This window comes from Arachis ipaensis, chromosome B9 (assembly GCF_059453495.1).
Source record: "Arachis ipaensis isolate K30076 ecotype BB chromosome B9, ASM5945349v1, whole genome shotgun sequence".
Classification (NCBI taxonomy): Eukaryota; Viridiplantae; Streptophyta; class Magnoliopsida; order Fabales; family Fabaceae; genus Arachis; species Arachis ipaensis.
Window position 1 is genome coordinate 26,025,746 of NC_142444.1, and position 19,325 is coordinate 26,045,070.

The 19,325-nt window shown below is 27.2% G+C and overlaps 2 protein-coding genes across 2 annotated transcripts; one reads left to right on the plus strand and one right to left on the minus strand.

Moving 5' to 3' along the window:
- Positions 1–787: 787 nt before the first annotated feature.
- LOC107618419 (pyruvate dehydrogenase E1 component subunit beta-1, mitochondrial) lies at positions 788–6,130 on the plus strand. The gene is made up of 15 exons (XM_016320476.3): positions 788–1,056; positions 2,080–2,142; positions 2,211–2,264; positions 2,385–2,465; positions 2,580–2,606; positions 2,692–2,754; positions 3,039–3,125; positions 3,810–3,935; positions 4,089–4,222; positions 4,549–4,621; positions 4,707–4,772; positions 5,039–5,077; positions 5,183–5,307; positions 5,391–5,505; positions 5,748–6,130. Exons 2-15 carry the CDS (start codon positions 2,119–2,121, stop codon positions 5,814–5,816), a joined length of 1,083 nt encoding a protein of 360 aa, XP_016175962.1. The 5' UTR covers positions 788–1,056; positions 2,080–2,118; the 3' UTR covers positions 5,817–6,130.
- An 8,034-nt stretch (positions 6,131–14,164) lies between these two features.
- On the minus strand, positions 14,165–17,452 carry NRPB4 (RNA polymerase II, Rpb4, core protein). Its single transcript, XM_016321283.3, has 7 exons — positions 17,228–17,452; positions 16,832–16,903; positions 16,186–16,294; positions 15,677–15,754; positions 15,178–15,211; positions 15,009–15,077; positions 14,165–14,502 (listed from the first exon to the last, which is right to left on the minus strand). Exons 2-7 carry the CDS (start codon positions 16,878–16,880, stop codon positions 14,425–14,427), a joined length of 417 nt encoding a protein of 138 aa, XP_016176769.1. The 5' UTR covers positions 16,881–16,903; positions 17,228–17,452; the 3' UTR covers positions 14,165–14,424.
- Positions 17,453–19,325: the final 1,873 nt, after the last annotated feature.

Genomic DNA, 19,325 nt, shown 5'->3' on the forward strand with positions numbered 1-19,325 from the left:
TTCAAAGAATCAATTTGGTCTTAAATTTTACAACCATTAATCCTTTCAACAAATTTCGTTCCTAACTTTTCGAATTAAAAATATTATAGTTATACAAAAAGTTAATCACTAAAATAGCTATTATATATTTATACCTAAATATATAGTTTAATTTTTTTAATATATTTTATATTTATATATATTTATTATTTTATATAAATAATTTATTTAATCATTTAAATTTATTGTGAAAACTGAGAATGGTTGCTTTTATAATTATAAACTAAATTAATCTTTTTTACACATTCTATAATTTTCATTTTAAAGATATTAAAATAGAGTTTAATTTTGATGGAGTGTAAAACATTTTACACAATCGTGTAATCATATCCGTTCTTTTAGATAACAATTCATAGGATCAATATGAAAGGTAGTTATTTTTGTTGATGTGACCTAATGTAATTGAATGTACGTATAAAATTACTTTACACTGTCAGTATATTAAAATTAAATTCATTAAAATAATATAAATAATAAATAAACAAAATTTTAAGACACCAAAAAATCAATGTTTTTATATTTTTATTTAGAGGAGTGTTAAGGAGCCAAGAATTTTTGTGTTTTATAACCATCAATTGACCATCAATAATATTTTTAATGGTATGAGATTACATCTAATTATGGGAGATCACTCACTTTTCTTTTGATGGTTAAGTGCTGGCCACAAAATACAAAAGTTGCTGACCCTAGACTTTCTCATTTATTTTTTCACAAAAATATTTATCTCTTAACATTTCTAGATCAACTTAATCTCTTATAAACAAAAATACAAAATTTGATTAGCATATGTATATCTCCCGGTTTTTGGGTAGGTAGGTTGGTGTTGGTCGCATACTTTTTATGAAGGGTTGGCAACTTTAACAGAAAACAAAGCCAATCTCCCGTCTCCATTTTCTCTGAATCTCCATTCTCTGACAAGCCACACAGTCGTTCGTTGAAGCTGCTTTCTACCTCCCATCGCTTCCATAACACGATCCGTACAACTCTCGACCCTTCTCTGTCTCTGCCTTTCACCACGTGAGTTATTTTCCCCCAAATTCTATTTGCTTTTCCCCAATTCCTTGGTTCAATATATATTTCTGAAATTTCATAATTTTTGCTCTGATTTAGTTGTTTCTGTTGCGGCTGTATAGTATAAATTGCGCTCCGATTGCGTAGTGGAAAAGATTCAAAACTATAATGGATTTGATTTCATGCTTTAAGTATCACCGATCAACTAGTATGTTAAATCTTTTACCTTCTAAATCCACTTGACGTATAAGTAACTAATAATTAGATATTGAAAATAGGAAGATTCAGTGATATTCAAGTATATATAAAACGGTTATGGAGGCCATCACTATTCTATACTAGTAGAATGCGTGTAAAATTTAATACTATTTGTTTTATACCATGAAGACATGTTTAACAATTATAATTCTAAATTATTAAGACAAAATTAAGAAATGCATTGGAAAGTACGTCACTTCTAAACTCCTTTTTTTGGGGATAACTCTCTCTTTTTAAGCTTTATTCTAAACTTACACCAATTAATGATTTGAATAGAGATTTTAAAAAATATTTTTGGTTGCAAATGTTAAAAAGCGGCTTGATTGGACCACTGAAAAATAGAAAAGCAGCTTTTGCTGTTAGTGTGAATAAAGAAGGTGGTTCAATAAAAGCAGGAGGGGATATGAATCACATAAAATTTGTAAAGGAAGTGTGTAAACGGAATAGCAGCTTTAGTTGGGGAAGGGTGAAATAGGTTTTTTATATGGAATAGAGGGTGTTTTATTAAATTATGTAGTTTGAAAAAATTTGACATAAATATGGACTATCATGAAATTTGCATAGACACTTTTAAAAAAGGTACTGATGAAATATATAATTCGCTAGATTAGCCAATGCCTACCATTTCTCTGTTTTTTTTCCCCTTTGGATATGCTATATATGTGTGAAGATATGATTTCAGTATCTGGTTCTATGTGTGGCTTTTAGATTACTTCGTTATGTAATTTGTAAAGAATGTTGTTTGTTGATGATTATGGTTCTTGTGACTAGGTTTGCTTTGTTTGAGTTCAAGGTTTCGAGTAAAGCAAGATGTTGCGTGCTATAAGGCATAAGGTAGGTACCATTTCCTACTTTTGTCTGATTCGGTGCTTGGAAGCATCTGACACACTTTTGCTTTGCAGAGTATCTGCCCTGCCTTCGGTGCATTTAGAGCTTTCGCTTCTGCAGCTAAAGAGGTATGCTTTCTTCCTTTAGTTTATCTCACCTTTCATTTCACGCCTAACTTAATGCATGTTTTATGTTTTCGAAACAAAATATGTTTCTAACATATTCTAATCTATGATATAACATAACAGATGACAGTGAGAGAGGCTCTGAACTCTGCTCTTGATGAGGAAATGTCTGCTGATCCTAAAGTGTTCTTGATGGGTGAAGAGGTAATTTAGGTGCCTCATTCATACCATCATATTTTTATTTTCGAAAATGAATTCTTGCTGGTCTCTTTACTATTTTCTGTTTCTTATGATAGTTTTGGGTGTATTTAACTGCAGGTCGGAGAATACCAGGGTGCATATAAGGTTAGTTATGGGTTTCTTGGTGGCTGTGCATTTGTGAATTTGTTTTGCTATCATCTGTTTAACTTCTACTTCTTCTTACGTGTAGATTTCTAAGGGGCTGCTGGACAAGTATGGCCCTGAGAGGGTTCTTGATACTCCAATTACTGAGGTAACAAACACTTCCTTACTCGTTGATATTTGTTCAGGCACTTATTCGCAAGATCTTAATTCTGTCATTCTGCACCTCCTCTCAAATGTTTACATGTATATAACTTATCTATCCTAAATAAGACTGACTGCAACAGAAAGGGAAAAGTTTAATGCCAACAAGAACAAATAAAACAGAATCCGAATTATCACATAAGGGATAAACCCTATCCATCATTGTCACTGCTTCTGTTTTATTTTACTATTTTAGTGAGGAGACTAATTTGTTTGCTAAATATATTGCAGGCTGGCTTTGCTGGGATTGGAGTCGGTGCTGCTTACTATGGTCTAAGGCCTGTTGTGGAGTTTATGACTTTTAACTTCTCCATGCAGGTTAGAGTTTAACTTGATTAAATCCTTGAACAAAGTGTGAAGTTAAGTGTGTTATTTTACATTTTTATTAAAGCACCTATTTAATTAAAGTACTGTGATGTCTTTTGAAGTTGGTCAAATTCTTCTTGCCTGATGCTTTTTTTATTTTTTTATTTTTGGGGATAAAAGAAGAATATACTTAAGACAATGAAAAGAATCAAGTTCTTTGTGATTTGAATATCTGGGTCACATTATATGGACATTATTGAGTTCACATTTGAGTCTTGATTACATATATAAATTTTGCCTTTGTGATCGGAGGCAAACTGTTGACCTCTCTCTATATTGGAACAATGTATTCAAGTTACTGTTGGCTGTACTAATCATAAACAATATATTCAAGTTACTGTGTGGTGTTTGACTTGCAGTTTTAGTGTCACTGAAGCTCCATATGCATTAACCAGGCTTCATAGATGTTGGGCCTCATTTTTTGAATTTTTTTTGCTTCTTAATTCTGTCCTCTGTTTTAGCCACAATTCTTAATTTCTCAGAACATATTATGTTAGAATGTGAAGTTTCTTTTCTCTGCATGACAGCAATGTTGAGAAAAAATGTTGCATCAACACATGTAATGAAAGATCACCTTACTAGCTTCTTCATTAGGTTTATAATTTAACTGCTTGCTGTATTTTAATTTGTCCATAGGCAATAGATCACATCATTAATTCTGCTGCAAAATCAAACTACATGTCTGCTGGGCAAATATCTGTACCTATCGTCTTCAGAGGACCCAATGGAGCTGCTGCTGGTGTTGGTGCTCAGCACTCTCAAGTATGGACCTCTAGGCTTTCTACCTTTATGTATAAACTTTCCTCAACTAGTTTTGTGTTTCCTGTTGAGTATGCTCTGGTTACAACCTGTTGAGCACAGATATCATGGTTTTTATTTTTTATTGTATATCCAACAACTTTACTTTTTATGCAGTGTTATGCAGCTTGGTATGCCTCGTGCCCTGGGTTGAAGGTATTGGCACCATATTCATCTGAAGATGCTCGTGGCTTGCTTAAAGCCGCTATAAGGGACCCTGATCCTGTTGTTTTTCTTGAAAATGAGTTGTTGTAAGTTGTGCTTCTTGATTAATAATGCCTTTGTTCTTTTTTTTTTACCCTCTCACCTTAGCTTATATTTTCCATTCCACAATATCTATTATTCTATTGTCTATGCAGCATTTTTTGTTGAATTATTAATTAAACCTTGATCTATATAAGTGTTCAAAATTATTCTACTATCTCTTTCCTCATTTATTAAGGGTTGCTTAATAATTTATCTTTACATTACACTTGATTTTAAGTTTCTTAATAATTCCATTCAAATAAAGTGACGTATATAAAGGAATGGAGGGAGTATGTGAAACTGAAAATGAATTTGTGTATTTCCCCTTTAGATATGGTGAGTCATTCCCTGTTTCAGCCGAAGTTCTTGATTCCAGTTTTTGTCTTCCCATTGGAAAAGCAAAGGTAATATTATCTATAAACTATAATATATGAAATACCTGTCTATAGACTCTGAATCCTTGTTTTTCATAATGCATTTTATTAACAGATTGAGAGAGAAGGAAAAGATGTTACTATTACAGCCTATTCAAAAATGGTTGGCTATGCTCTTAAGGTATCTAGATATGTATTGTTTGCTTTTATATCCAATTTATTATTACTATTTGCTGAGGAATATGATAAGATAATAGGGTTCCTTGCACTAACAGGTATTGTAAATTTTGGAAGGCACTGGTCTGTTATGTGGTGTTATACGAACTTTTTAAGAACATTAGAATCTTTATTCTTTCCTTCATTTTTTATTTTTTGTAAAAGATTCAGAATCTTTTTCACACACAAAGAAGATTTTGGATATAAATAACTCTCTTGCTTGGTCCTTAGGCTGCAGAGATACTGGCGAAGGAAGGAGTCAGTGCTGAGGTAAGCTTTGCCATGGTTTGTGATTGAAACTTTGAAAGTCTTCTCCCAATGAAACCTGTGTTTCTGTTATGATAAAAATACTGAGTCAAGGATTTGTCTGCATAGGTTATAAATTTGCGTTCAATTCGGCCACTTGATAGAACCACAATTAATGCTTCAGTCAGGAAAACCAACAGATTGGTGACAGTTGAAGAAGGTTTTCCTCAGCATGGTGTTGGCGCTGAAATTTGGTTTAGCTCTTTGCATTGACCTTTTAGCTGTTAAACTTGTTAATTGTTGGAAATAAACTAACCTTCTTGCATCTCTTGAGCAGCACATCTGTAGTTGAGGAGAGTTTTGGTTATCTCGATGCACCGGTTGAGAGAATTGCCGGGGCTGATGTTCCTATGCCTTATGCTGCCAATTTAGAGAGAATGGCTGTCCCACAGGTGATTCTTCTAAAGTTAAATTTTATTTTCAGTGAATTTGCCACCCTGATTTGGATGACTCATTCTGTTATGCATATTGATTCAATAAAGCAAATAAGTATTATATATTTTCTAACCTAATAGTGTTGAGATGATTGGCTTGGTATGACACAAGTATGTCATGGAAATCAGTGTTAATTTACTGAAAGCTTTGGTACATGTGTATTGGTTAAATTTGGTTTGTTCTGTATGCCGATGTGTAGGTTGAAGATATTGTTCGTGCTGCAAAGAGAGCATGTCACAGATCTGTGCCCTTGGCTGCAACAGCTTGAGTTTATAAAGTACCAGATAATTTTATTTTATTTTGATCTCCCGGTTATGGTTAATTCTTCGGTAATCCTAGATATTACCTAAAACATTTTTTGCTCCATTTTTCACCATAAAACAGCAGAAAGAAATTGCAACCAGAGAATGCTGGTTTCAGTATGCGTAGTACTGCAGCCTAAATTTTCGGGAGTTACAGATGCTATATATTTTCTGTAAATTTCATTTATAACAATGACACAAGGCGGAAAGTTTTCTGTGTCATTTTGTAATTGGCAATAACAGAAGAAATCAACTGCTCGAATTAAGTTTCCTGAGTTCATTCTATATTTTCTGTAAAATTTGGGGAATGGCAAATTGGCAATGGCATGCTAACAGAACCACTGCAATTGGTTGTTTCCCTGCTTCCTTTACGATCGAAGCTAGTCTTGAGATATTTTATTGCTTACCCTTAAAGTTGCAAGTTTTGATAATGTTCCTAATGCATCCTTATTCTTCATATGCTAAAATCTTTTAACTCAGAGCAGAGACTATTGATGGGAACAGAGTTTTACCAATTTAATTAAACATGATACATTTAGAAGCTCAATTTTACAAAAGAAAAAAGAAATGCATCCGAAACTCTTAGTATGTGTTTGGATTAACGTTCGTAAACGGATGTTTATATAGAATTGATTTTGTAAAATTGATTTTGATCAGAAGTGAGTTGGTATTAACGTGGTTTATAGTTGGTAATTTTTATTCAAAATAGATTATAGTAAACTAAATATTGTTTGGATTATATTATTCAAAATCATTTTTAGATTAAAAATTATAAAAAATAACAAATTTAAATAATTATTTTATATTATCTTATAATTTTATTTTAGATATTTAAATAAATTTTAATATTTTTTTAGTACTCTCATGCTCTTTAGTATTCTAATAGAATTAATAGAATCGTAATACAAAGCAAACAAAATATTTCATAAAAAAAAAAAAAACAATAATGGTAAAATCTCAAGCAAAATATTCTATAATAGAAGTTTTATAAAAAATAATAATATGCATAAGAGAACATTGAAAAAAATATTATAAAAAAATAAACATATGAATAATAAAGGACATAATTGGTACATAGAAAATATGGTACATAGAAAATAAATTTTAGTCCAACGTGAAAAAAATGAATGTAAAAGCTAAAATTGGTAATTTTTGATAAACGTGAGTTAAAAGGTAGAAATTACTTTTGCGGTTAGAGAATAAAAAAAAGTTGACAAACATAAAAATAAAGCATTGAAGAGATTCAAATGAGGCTTCTCTCTTCTTCAACACAAGACTAAATACACTACAAAAAAGTTGTCTTTTAAAAGACAGTTTTCTTAAACTATTTTAAAAAAGTTAAAATTTTACCAAACAAATTCTATATCTATTATGAATGATTTGAAATAAATTGAGACAAATTATTTAAACGAACAAATATAAATTCTTCTACTATTTTATCTATATCATAGAATCAGTTCAGTTGTACATCTTTCCGAAAATTTAATTCATAACAAAGGTTTCAAAACAATGCAAACCATCAAACTGTGGTGCCACACTTGGTTTCCTAATGGCCTTGGTTTGTTCTTCCACTACTCTTTTTGTAGACATTGTTTCTTGATCAGATGCTGAAATTCCTTTTGTAAGTTTCTGCGTTTATAGAAATCTTGATGTTACTTTTTGGAATTATATAACATTTTATATGAACATAAATAAATAAATATCTTTTTCTTACCTTCGCATTATAGAAGAAGAATCCAACTCCGGCAGCTACAGCAGGGAGAGATGCATAAATCTTTCGCATGGCCATTGGTGTAACGGTGGATTGATAGAAAAGAATAAGAGCCTTGTGATGATATTAATATATATATATATATATGTATGAGTCCAGAGAAAATATTAAGAAGATCAGATACTTTGTTAATGATGGGAATTTGGGAAGCAAACAATGGTTTATAAAGGCACGTAACGAGTAGAAAAAAGAGAAAGCATAGTGTTTTATCTTATCTTATTTTAATTTAATCCATGTGGTAAGGAATTAAATTTAAAAGTGCTAAAAGATTTGTTCTGTTTTATTCATATTATGTACATTAGTAATAATATACGTTATTTTTATCTTTTAAGATTAAATTTTCTAAATTTTAAAAGTATTTTTTTTTTTATCAAAGATAAGAGGCTCGAACCCGCAACCTCTTAATTGAGTATGGGGAGATTATGCCATTTGAGTTATAACTCATTGGCAATTTAAAAGTATTTTTTAAATCAACTTTTTTTTTTAAATTAATGATGTGTCAAAATATAAATGAAATAAAGTAAAAACTTTTATCTTTCTTAAAATATATCTAAAAAAATTTTAAATAGTTATTAGTTTTATAAATTAATTCTGTAGATCAGATTTTAAATTATGATTTTTTAAAAAGAGTTCAGTTAAAATTTAATATGCTACATATTTAATCAAAATATTCATAGATAATATTTTTTATTTGATAGTGATAAAAATATTTTATTCTTATATTCTTAAATATAATTTAATGATCGTATAAATTTTTTTGTTGTTGTTTTAAAGATAAAATTAATTTTAGTCCAACAAAATCAAAGTCAAAATTAAGTTAAAATAAAAAATTAATTTGTATCAAATCTAATCAAAAGCAACTAATTTATCCATATCCGTTTAATTTTTCCTTAATTTTATCTACCGCTATTTTAAAGTGAATCTGAAATCTCTTTTTAAACAGTAAACATAAATTAAGGATCAAACCTGACTTTTGATTAGTCAACAAAAAAAAACCTGACTTTTGATTCATTAGAAATTTGAATTAAGTTAATAAATCCAACTAATTTTAAATAATAAAAATAATTATTATCAAATTATAGAATTAATAAACCGATCATAAAAATAAAAATCAATTTAAAAAATAATTATTTTTTTATATAAAAACTGACTTTTTTATTTAAAAAGCAATCTTGTATTTAAAAATAGTTTTTTCCTTTAAACACATACATCTCATATTCCTTTGTATAATATATATATATATATATATATATTGCTGAATTATATATACATCACATAAACTTTATACCAACTAATTGAAGATACTACATAATTTTTATATAACCTGTTACCATAGAATATAATATGTGCTTGATTCGAATAACTCTTCTTTTTAAAAGAGGTAAATATCAATTCCATATTTAAAAAATTTTGTCGTTGATAAGATGATATCTAATTTTTGTTATTTTTTCGAAAAATTTTAAAATATGATAAAATTGACCTACCGTAAATTAAGTTATTTAAAGTAAAAATTTAGAGAGTGGTTTGTCCATTAACAATAATTATAATTATAAAATTTACTCACTTTTAATTTTTATAACTAGTTTCATTTTCCGTGTCTTGTACAGGAATTTAAATTATAATCCTAAATAAATATTCTTTGGTATGAATATAAATTAATTTAATTTAAAATAATTAATACTTATATAATAATATTTGATATGTAATTTATTGAGAATTAATTTATTATTTAAAATTATTTCCATAAAATTTGTAGCATGTAAAAATAGTATTTTTATTATTTAAAAAATGATTCATAATTTTTTAATTATATAATTAACTTAGTTAATAACTTTATTATTGCTTTATTTTCTACCAAAAAATTTAGTTCATACTATTTAAATATTTTTTAGTACTAATACAATTAAAAAAAATTAGCATATTATATTTATTATCTTATATAATGATTTAAGTTGTTTATTTGGTATGCAAAATAATATTAATGATATCTTAATATATCTATACGAAAAGAAAAAAAATTATACAATATATTATATGTTATAAAGATTAGATGATTTATATATAAATTAACTATATGATTATTACAAAAGTATCAAAATAATCATTTATCATATATAATAATCTTAGATATATATAATATCATGAATGTAGTAATATGATCTATTTTAATGATGTGAATGATTATTGTTATTGTTATTTTTATTTTTTATTATATTAATAATTAATATTTTAAACTAAAAGAGAAAAAATAATTAAAATTTTTTTAACTTAAATTAAAATTTTTTTTGTAAGTATATCCAAATTTTTATATATATTAAATAGTTATAATATTTAATAGTATAGTATTTATTATAGTAATGACTTAAAAGTTATAACACTAATTTATAATATACTTAAATAGATCCAAGCAAGTAACATTAGCTTAAACTTAATGTGAGAGTCTCAAATCTGATCAGGATTCTTAATTTGGACAAAGTTCAGTCACCACAAAAAATTTGGACAAAGTCCACGTATTCGCTCTTAAATTAGCTCTAATTAGATCTCCTATGCCAGTTATAGACAGAGTAATGGGTACTTATAAGAGTGTGACAGATACTCCTTTTATGTTCCTCATTTCTATTTAAAAAAAATATCTCTCCTCTCCTTTCCATCTTCCTCTCGAATTCTCTTTAGATATCCCATTAGAAAAATAGATACCCGCACATATTTATATATTCTTTTAATTTTTGTGTAAAAGAAACTTAACCAATAAAAATATAATATAATCATCATGAAATAATCAATTCAACATAATTCATAATATGTTCATTATGAAAAATAATATTTTAAAATAAAATAAAATAAAAACATATTTCAACATAATAACATAACATAATTCTTTAGGATGGGACTTGAGTGTATGTGTTTGGATTACAATTTGTAAGGAGTTTGCATAAAATTGATTTTGTAAAATTGATTTTGATGAAAAGTAAGTTTGGGTTAACGTGATTTATATTTGGCAATTTTTATATTAAAATTAATTATAGTAAAATAAATATTGTTTGGATTATACTACTCAAAATCATTTTTAGATGAAGAATTATTAAAAGAGACATCAATTTAGATCATTTTTTTATATACATGCAAAATCAGAACACTAATAAAAATAATATAAAATATGTTTATCATATAAATAAAATAAATACAATAAAAAATAAAAATATAAAAAGAATACTATAAATTTTATAATGTCAAACAAAAAAAACATTCTATAATTTTTTTTAATACGGTGAGTACTCTTTAATTTAGTATTATTTTGGATTATAAATTTTTATTATTTATGACTCTATTGTTACTTATAATTAATTTTTTATTTATTTTGTCCTTTTTTGTATAGGATCATAATTTATATTATACAAATTTTTTATAATAAACGTAGTATATAAATATAAGAATTACAATTACAAATTTTACAAAGTCAGAATAAAAAATAAAAAAAATTAATACAAAACAAAAATAGAGTACATCAAAGAATAGAAAAAAAATCATACAAATAAAAAATAATAAAAATTCATAAAACCAACAACATATATCATATGAAGAAATAAATACAATAAAAAGTGAATAAAATTCATATAAATAAAATCAAATAAAAAATAAAAAATTTCATCCACAACATAAATACAATTCAATAAAGGATAGAAAAAAAGAATTTATATGAATAAAAAATAATAAAAATATCATAAAAAATAATAAAATACTTGAAAAATCAGAGCCTATAAAAAATAAAAAAAAAGTTAACAACATTTGTCATATAAATAAAAGAAATACAATAAAATAAATAAAAAATTATATGAACAAAGCCAAACAAAAAAAATCATAAAAAATATACATATAAAAAATAGTATAGTAAATGATAAAAAAACTCATATAAAAACATAGCATGAGAAATCAGAATACTACACAAATAATATAAAAATATTTATCATATAAATAAAAATATAAAAATTAAAATATAAAAATAAGCACTAAAAATAATAAAAAATTAAAATATTCAATTTGTTAATGATTGAAATGAAAAAAAAAATTAAAATATTCAATTTGTTATTACTTTTTTTTATGAATAAAAATTGAAATGAAAAACTATGAAGAAATAGGAATAACTACAAAGAACTACTCTTAAAGTAATAATTATTAGTATTTTTTTTATAAAAGAAAAAGAATGATAGGATTAGTAAAAAAAAATAAAATTTTTACCTAATTTTCTAAGGATAATCAGCAACTATAAAGATAAAATAAGTTACAAATTTTAATTTCTCCTAAATGTGCATTTAAAGGCAGAATCATTTCTGGATTCAAAAAGATAAAAATTACCAAACATCATCTTTTTTATTCTTTTTCTTATGTGAGCTTCTAGGAAATATGATAAGGTTAAAATGAAAGTAGTACATTGGAAATACAAAAATCTTATATGAATAATAAGAATTAATTAGCGCACACGTTCGTCCATGCACACACGTATACAGAGATGGATCTAAAAATATTATTATGCGTCAATTAATATATATAATATTAAAAAATTATATAAAAAATTATATAATATAAGATGTATTACAAAAATATACCATAGAGAATATATTTTAAAATATAAAACATGTGTATTTTTTACTAACGAAGTGGTCGATTCTTCGTATCATAAAATTCATCGATAATAGAATCTGCGTCAAAATTTTTAGCAATTTTTTTCAATGTAATTAAAAGACAATTAACAAAAAATTCATCTTTTATTTTGTTTTTGTAGCAGTTGAAATAGAGAGAATTAATACAAAATGAATCAAGAAAGACCATCACAAAAAGAAAAAGAATATATTTTATGGAATTTAAAAAATTTTATTTAATTAAAAATATTAATAATAATATTTTTTTTTAATTTTTAATATTATTACTTTTTAGATATTAAAAATCATTAATATTTAAATTGGACTGAACTTTTATTTATATTAGACTAAATATTAATAAATTTAAAAAAATTTAAATCATACTTAATAAGTTATTACTATTTAAATCATGAGTAAAGTATTGTTTTTGTCCTCAACGTTTGAGGTAAGTCCCAAAGTTGTCCCTAACGTTTCAATCGTCCTATTTAAGTCCCTAACGTTTCAAAATTGACTCAATGTTGTCCTAAAGTTAGGGATCCGTTAACAGAATTGGCGACAGGACAAAATTGAGACGATTTTGAAACGTTAGGGACTTAAATAGGATGAAAATGTTGGGGACAAAAATGATACATAGAAATAAATTTTAATTTTATCCTTCAATAATATCAATTTTTTACTATACACAGTATTCAATTATTTTTTAATCATATCTAAGTAAATTACACTTAATCATATTACTTTCATTTTAAATAAATTAATTTTTTTATAATTTTACTCTTAAAAATTTAGTTATCATGAAATATTTGTAGAATAATTAGTATATAAACTTGTGGAAAAGAAAAAAATAATATATATACAATAAAATAAAAATTATATCTTTTGTCTCTAATGTATCAAAATTTTTTAAAATTATAAAAAAATAATTTTATTTAAAATAAAATAATGTGATTAAGTGTAATTTACTTAAATGTAATTAAAAAATAATTGAATACTATGTACAGTAAAAAATTGATATTATTGAAAGACAAAATTGAATTAAAAATTATTTTTATGTATCATTTTTGTCTCCAACGTTTTCGTCATATTTAAGTCCCTAACGTTTCAAAATTGTTTCAATTTTGTCCCGCAGTCAATTCTGTTAACGGATCTCTAACGGCAGGACAACATTGAATCAATTTTGAAACATTAGGGACTTAAATAGGTCGATTAAAACGTTAGGGACAACTTGAGACTTACCCCAAACGTTGGGGACAAAAATAATACTTTATTCTTAAATCATATTGTAATTATAAATGTGAATATAATTTGATTGTATTACGAAATTTAATTATAATTATGACTATTATTAATTTTGTAACACTTAAAATACACTCAAATTATTTTATTGGTGACAAAAATGTCTCTAAATTTTGTTAACAACAAAAATATCTTTAAATTATTTAAAAATATAACAAAAATACACGTTCGTAAATCAAAACGTTTTTACGTAACAAAAAAAGTGACGTGACAAACAAAACTTTCTACATTATAAAAGAGCCTCAAACATAAGTACCATTAACAAAACAAGTCTTTTTATCATAGTATTTTGACACATTTTTAAATTATTTGAATACATTTTTATCGATAATAAAAATCGGAACATTTTTGTACAAGTGCCAAAATAATTGGATGCATTTTTTGTATACCCTTTTATTTATTCGATACAGCCAATTAGTTTCTGGTGTTTCATGAAGCATGAGAGTTGAAAATAAAAGGATCATCTCGATAGCAACTGTGATTGAAATTAAGCTTTGAAATGAGGTATGCAGAAATTAAAAGTATGCGAGACAAATCTGTAAATATTAAGGGTCAACTTTAGTAACGTGACATCGAAACGAAGTTCTATAAGACGAGAATCAGGAACGAATTACACAAAGTGGGGCAATCTATATATATTATAAAAGGGTCATTCAATCACTCCACTTACCATAGGATTAGGATCCACGGTAAAAACAAAATAGCTATAGCCTATAATTACTAGTGATGAGTTTCATAATGTAAATTACAAAAAGTTTGCTCGACATAGGTCAAGTGATACCATATGCAGTAACAGCAAAACTACGCCATGATCAACATTGTGCATTGACAAGGGGGTAACCGAGATCTATTGCCAATTGGAACAAATTTTCATTCAAATTTCTTAATCAACGATAGGTCATTTAACATTTTCTCAATGGCTTCATCATCCTGCGCCCTTCCTCTAGTCTGCAACATTAACGTAACAATTGCTTTTAGGTTGATGAAACATGCTTAGCATCTTCATGAAACACAATTAAGCAAGCTTATAATTTTTCAATCAACTATTTGGCCTATTTTTATCTTCAACAAATGCATAAAAACCTTATATCAACACACATTTGAGAGGAGAAAAATCAATAACCACGGATTATTAATTCTGCATAACAGGAAATAGATGTAAGCCATGTCCAATGGGACAAATATTTGATGCTTGTAATTCCTTAGCAACTAAGACGGAACAATTTATCCGATGGACTGTGTTTAGAGGGATGACTATGAAAGGAGGAAGAGAAAAGGTAGGATATTTCCGATTACCCAAAGGAGTTTCGGTACTTTTGTAAACCGAACTAAGCCATAATAGTATGCCTATTGGTATTCTAACTTTTCTTATCAAAATAGAATTTTAAAGTTAAGATATCGATAGAAGAAGATATATTTATAATATGATTATAGATGGAACAAATGACTACTACCTTTATAGATGGAACCATAGCAATAGCTTCCTCCACAGTTTCTGGGCAGAGATTACCAAGGACACACAGCTACAACAAATTCAAGTAAACACAGATTTCATATATCATGAGGTGCAAAATGTGAAACTTGGTTCCTAAACAGACTTCATTAAGGGAACAGAGATATTACCTCAAATTCAGCCAATTGATATCGTGCAAGAATTCTGTACGTAGTTAAGATCACAAATTCACAATACCACAATCCACACACACACACACACCAAACACGTCACAAATTCACAATCCTCATGCAATGCTTTTAAAGTTTCAAGCTTAGTTCTCAACTCCACAAAATGGATTATACACTAAACTCTTCTGTAAGGTGTACTAACTAAAATACAGTAGTCCTTAATTTATCAAACAATGAACACAATTCCTCTTACAAAAATTATAATAAAATAATTTTTGTTTTTAGAAAGACTAAAGCTGAAAAGAAATAAAATGATACTACTCTAAGGAAAATTCAAAATCAAGAAAGATAATAAAAAAGTTCAGTCAATATATGAATTATGAAACAAAATTAGGTCAATCATCATTAACAAACACAAGATGAACAACATAATGTGATTGAATGTATATATTAAGGAAGAAACAGCACGCAGGCTTTTCAACTCAGTTTTGAAGGATACTCTCGGACTTGTCTAACAGCATCAGGATTTTTGTAGCGGCTAAAGCGCTTCACATACTGCAATGATTTTTCAAATACCCTGAAAATGTCAAAAAAGAAAATTAATACCATATGATGCCAAATATCTTAAAACAACTTTGTTCCTTTTCTATTTCAATTTTGTCAAGTCTATACTGGCAAGATATCAATTTTGTACAGGGAAATTATTGAAAAAGGAAGAGTCAAAATAAAGTGCTTTGTAATGGTATGGAGCAATTAAGTGCTCTAATTCCAATAGTTAAATTGGTGATTAATAAAAATCATAGGCCATCTGCTATTTTGTTTTCGCAACAAATCACGAGGTAGTGTTGTTTTTCTTTACAAATAAAAACTTGAGCGTCTAACATCCAGTCTATTCATAGCGGAGTTCCAACAGTAAATGCCGTGACAGTTCCAAGACCCTAAAAGGGAACTACATAACCAATCTTTATGCTGAACCCATCCATCAGCAAGATAAAGGATTTCACTCACTGAGAAACTTGATTCATGGGATCATCAGAAGTCTGTTGAAGCTGCTCGTACTTATGCTCAAGAATCAACGAAACTTCACAATTCATCAAACACTTCGCCTTCAAAAAATCTGGAGGAAAAAAAAAAACCTATTTTATCAGAATGAAATTTATGCTATGATACATACCATATATATCAACCAAAAATGTTCATGCAATAACACATAAAAGCATTAGAAGAACCAATCAAATTTCCGCAAGTAGTTATCACCATTAACAATTTGTTAAAATAACTAATAACTATCTCATCCTCTTTTGATAGTTTGCCTTGATACCAAAACTGTATTATTTTCATCTTTATTGCTTTGACTTGTTCCAAGTCTTTGGTCAACCTTTCCTACACCGTATAAGCCTGCACGTACTCTTTCCCATCTTTGAAACCTACAGATCATGCATCACATGTTCTAACTCCTGTCTTGGTTACCACTTACTATCCTTTTTTGTATCTTGTTGAGTAATTCATAATTTCCTATTTACATCATTTTCACACAAGAATCGCACAGCATTCTTCTAATCTTAACCGTATCTTACTTGTCTCCTCTAGCTCAAGTTCAAATCACATCTCATTAAAAAATATATAATAAGAAAATAAGAAAGGACACGATTACCATCTCCAATTTTCAGTTCGGCAGCATTTTCTTCCTCTTCCCCAGACATGTTTCAGGCAAAAAACTGATTCCCTGCTCAAGTGAGAATACAAACAAGTTTAAGCAATTAAATCATAGAGTATGTAATCAGTTCCAAAAATTCAAGAAATAAATAAACAAACGCAATGCCGTGTTCAAAACCCACCACGCCATAACCAGTACAACAATAATAACTTCTTAAACTCAAACCTAATACAAAGTGCAGGTGATTAAAAACTTCTAATCTATGGTATTCCAGAGATGGATATGCAATATATTGGCGTTAAATTGAAAAAACGGTGATTGAATTGTAAACAAATGGCTTTAAATATTGGAGTCGAAGTAGAAAAAGATAGGGGATCCAAGGAAGAAGCGAACCCTGAAGGAGCAAGTTGAGAGAGCGCAAGAGGATGCCCTAGCGGCACGAGAGAGAACACACCGGCGCCGGGGAGGTCAGAGCGGCGGCGAAAGAAGGGTGTTGGCGGCGAAACTGGAGAGAGGCCTCGGTGTGTGTGTGTGTGAGAGAGAGAGAGAGGATTAAATAAGGATTGGGGGGGGGGGGGGGAACGTCGGTGTTCTTGAAGCAATTTTCTTTATCAATTTGATTTGAGGGGTCAGATATCGTGCTAATTTAGATTGACTTTTTTAATAGAAAAGATTTTTTTATTAAAATATTTATATTTAATTTAAAATTTATTTGAGACATTTTAAAAAAAATATTTTTATTAAAAATCAATTTAAAATAATCTATTATCTTGTCATCGATACAATTTTTTGGTATCGATTTAATATTTATCTCTTTATTAATTATTTGTTTATTAATTTTATTTAATTTTTTAAAATAATAAATTGATCCAATTTGAATAAAATGACCTCATATTTAATTTTAATATTTATATTGAAATTTAACATTTTATTAGTTTAAATCAAATACTGTTTTAGAATTTTAAATATAAAATAATGTTAACTAATTAAATATTAAAAAAATTATTAATTTTAAATTTTAATCAAATTATATTAAACTATTTTTATTAAAATACTTTCTAATAATCGTTAAAATCTAATTACTAAAAACTAATATAAATGGATAATAACAAATGTTTAAAAAAACATAACAAAATAGTGAAAATACTACACATGGACATGGGTGTTTCTCACCAAAAAAAAAAAAACGATATTTAGTATGTTTTATTGATTTTAGAAAATAAATATTTGTTTTAATTTATTTTTTATTTTTTTTACTTAAATTGAGAAAGTAATTGATCCCTCGTATTATTAAAAACTATAGATTCGACTATCCAAAAAAATTTTGTAAAAATTACTTCTCTTTACTTTTAATTATTTTTTATTTGTATTCTAACTCTTATTTTTTAAGAAAAGTTTATTTGTTTTATTTTATTTCGTACAAATAACGAGTTGCATATAAAAAAAATTATTAATTTTTTTAAAATTACTTCTAAAATTAAAAGAGTTTATCCTGCACTGAAATTCTTTATTTTTTTTTTTAAGGAAGAGAGCATTAACTCGTTCTATTTGTTGTGTCAGAAAATTAAATTAATATTCTATTTTAAAACTCATTTTTCATTAAAAATATTCCCAAACACCTTGTTAAAAAGAATAATAACTTCTCGACGTTCAGCCATACAGTGGGTAGTATTCGACTTACCTTTCTCTCAAGTCTTTTAAACACTTTTTAAGAGAGGGGATGAGATATCCAAACTGGTTAAAACTATACAAGCCTATTACCTTTAACCTTTTTTAGACTCTCACAGTGAAGTAACAGAATATAATAATTAGAAAAACTATCTTTGAATATGTTTAAACCATGTGAATTGAAAGCTCATAACACTCGAGTGTAAAAGATCGCACTTCCACATCATCTCTGTCTTTTGGTATAAGAAATTCCCTTCTTTTATTTCTAGTGAGAGTAGAATTTGTTGGAATAAATTAATTTCAATAATCTAAATTATCCATATTGAATCACCAAAAAATATATCATAATGTGAAAACGTACCTTTATTTATAAAAGTAAAAAATTATTGGAAAAGTTTGGATTTCGTGGTTCTTTTGATCTTTCTCAACTAAAGTCTTCCGTATCCTAGGCGGCTGAATTGTGACTCTTTTGATGGGGAAAGAGTAACAAAGACGACTTTGGTATATTGGGACCGAAATCCTGTAGGCCTATTTATATTTGAGTACGACACCCATTAAACCCTTGAGCCCAAATAAAATAGTATCTAAAGCCCAAAAGATAATATATCTAAAATCCAAAAAGATAACTATCTAAGGAACAAAAGATAATATCTGGTTTTATTCTCATTTAATTCTAAATCAAAAGTAATAATAACTTATTCAATGAGCATTTATAACAATAAATGAAATCATAATTATATAAGTCATTTAATTTGAAATAGCATAATTTGTGATTACAATTAATATATATATTGTCCACAAACAAATTAAAAAATTAAAATAA

What these genes read in the sequence shown, in the direction of transcription:
- NRPB4 (XM_016321283.3), bottom strand. Translation starts at nt 16,880, where the DNA reads ATGTCTGGGGAAGAGGAAGAAAATGCTGCCGAACTGAAAATTGGAGAT. An exon ending in CGAACTGAAAATTGGAGATG is followed by an intron (nt 16,295 to 16,831) that starts GTAATCGTGTCC and finishes TTTTTCCTCCAG; the next exon opens with ATTTTTTGAAGGCGAAGTGT. An exon ending in ATCAATTGGCTGAATTTGAG is followed by an intron (nt 15,078 to 15,177) that starts GTAATATCTCTG and finishes AATTTGTTGTAG; the next exon opens with CTGTGTGTCCTTGGTAATCT.
- LOC107618419 (XM_016320476.3), top strand. Translation starts at nt 2,119, where the DNA reads ATGTTGCGTGCTATAAGGCATAAG. An exon ending in AATACCAGGGTGCATATAAG is followed by an intron (nt 2,607 to 2,691) that starts GTTAGTTATGGG and finishes TCTTACGTGTAG; the next exon opens with ATTTCTAAGGGGCTGCTGGA. An exon ending in AGGAAGGAGTCAGTGCTGAG is followed by an intron (nt 5,078 to 5,182) that starts GTAAGCTTTGCC and finishes TTGTCTGCATAG; the next exon opens with GTTATAAATTTGCGTTCAAT.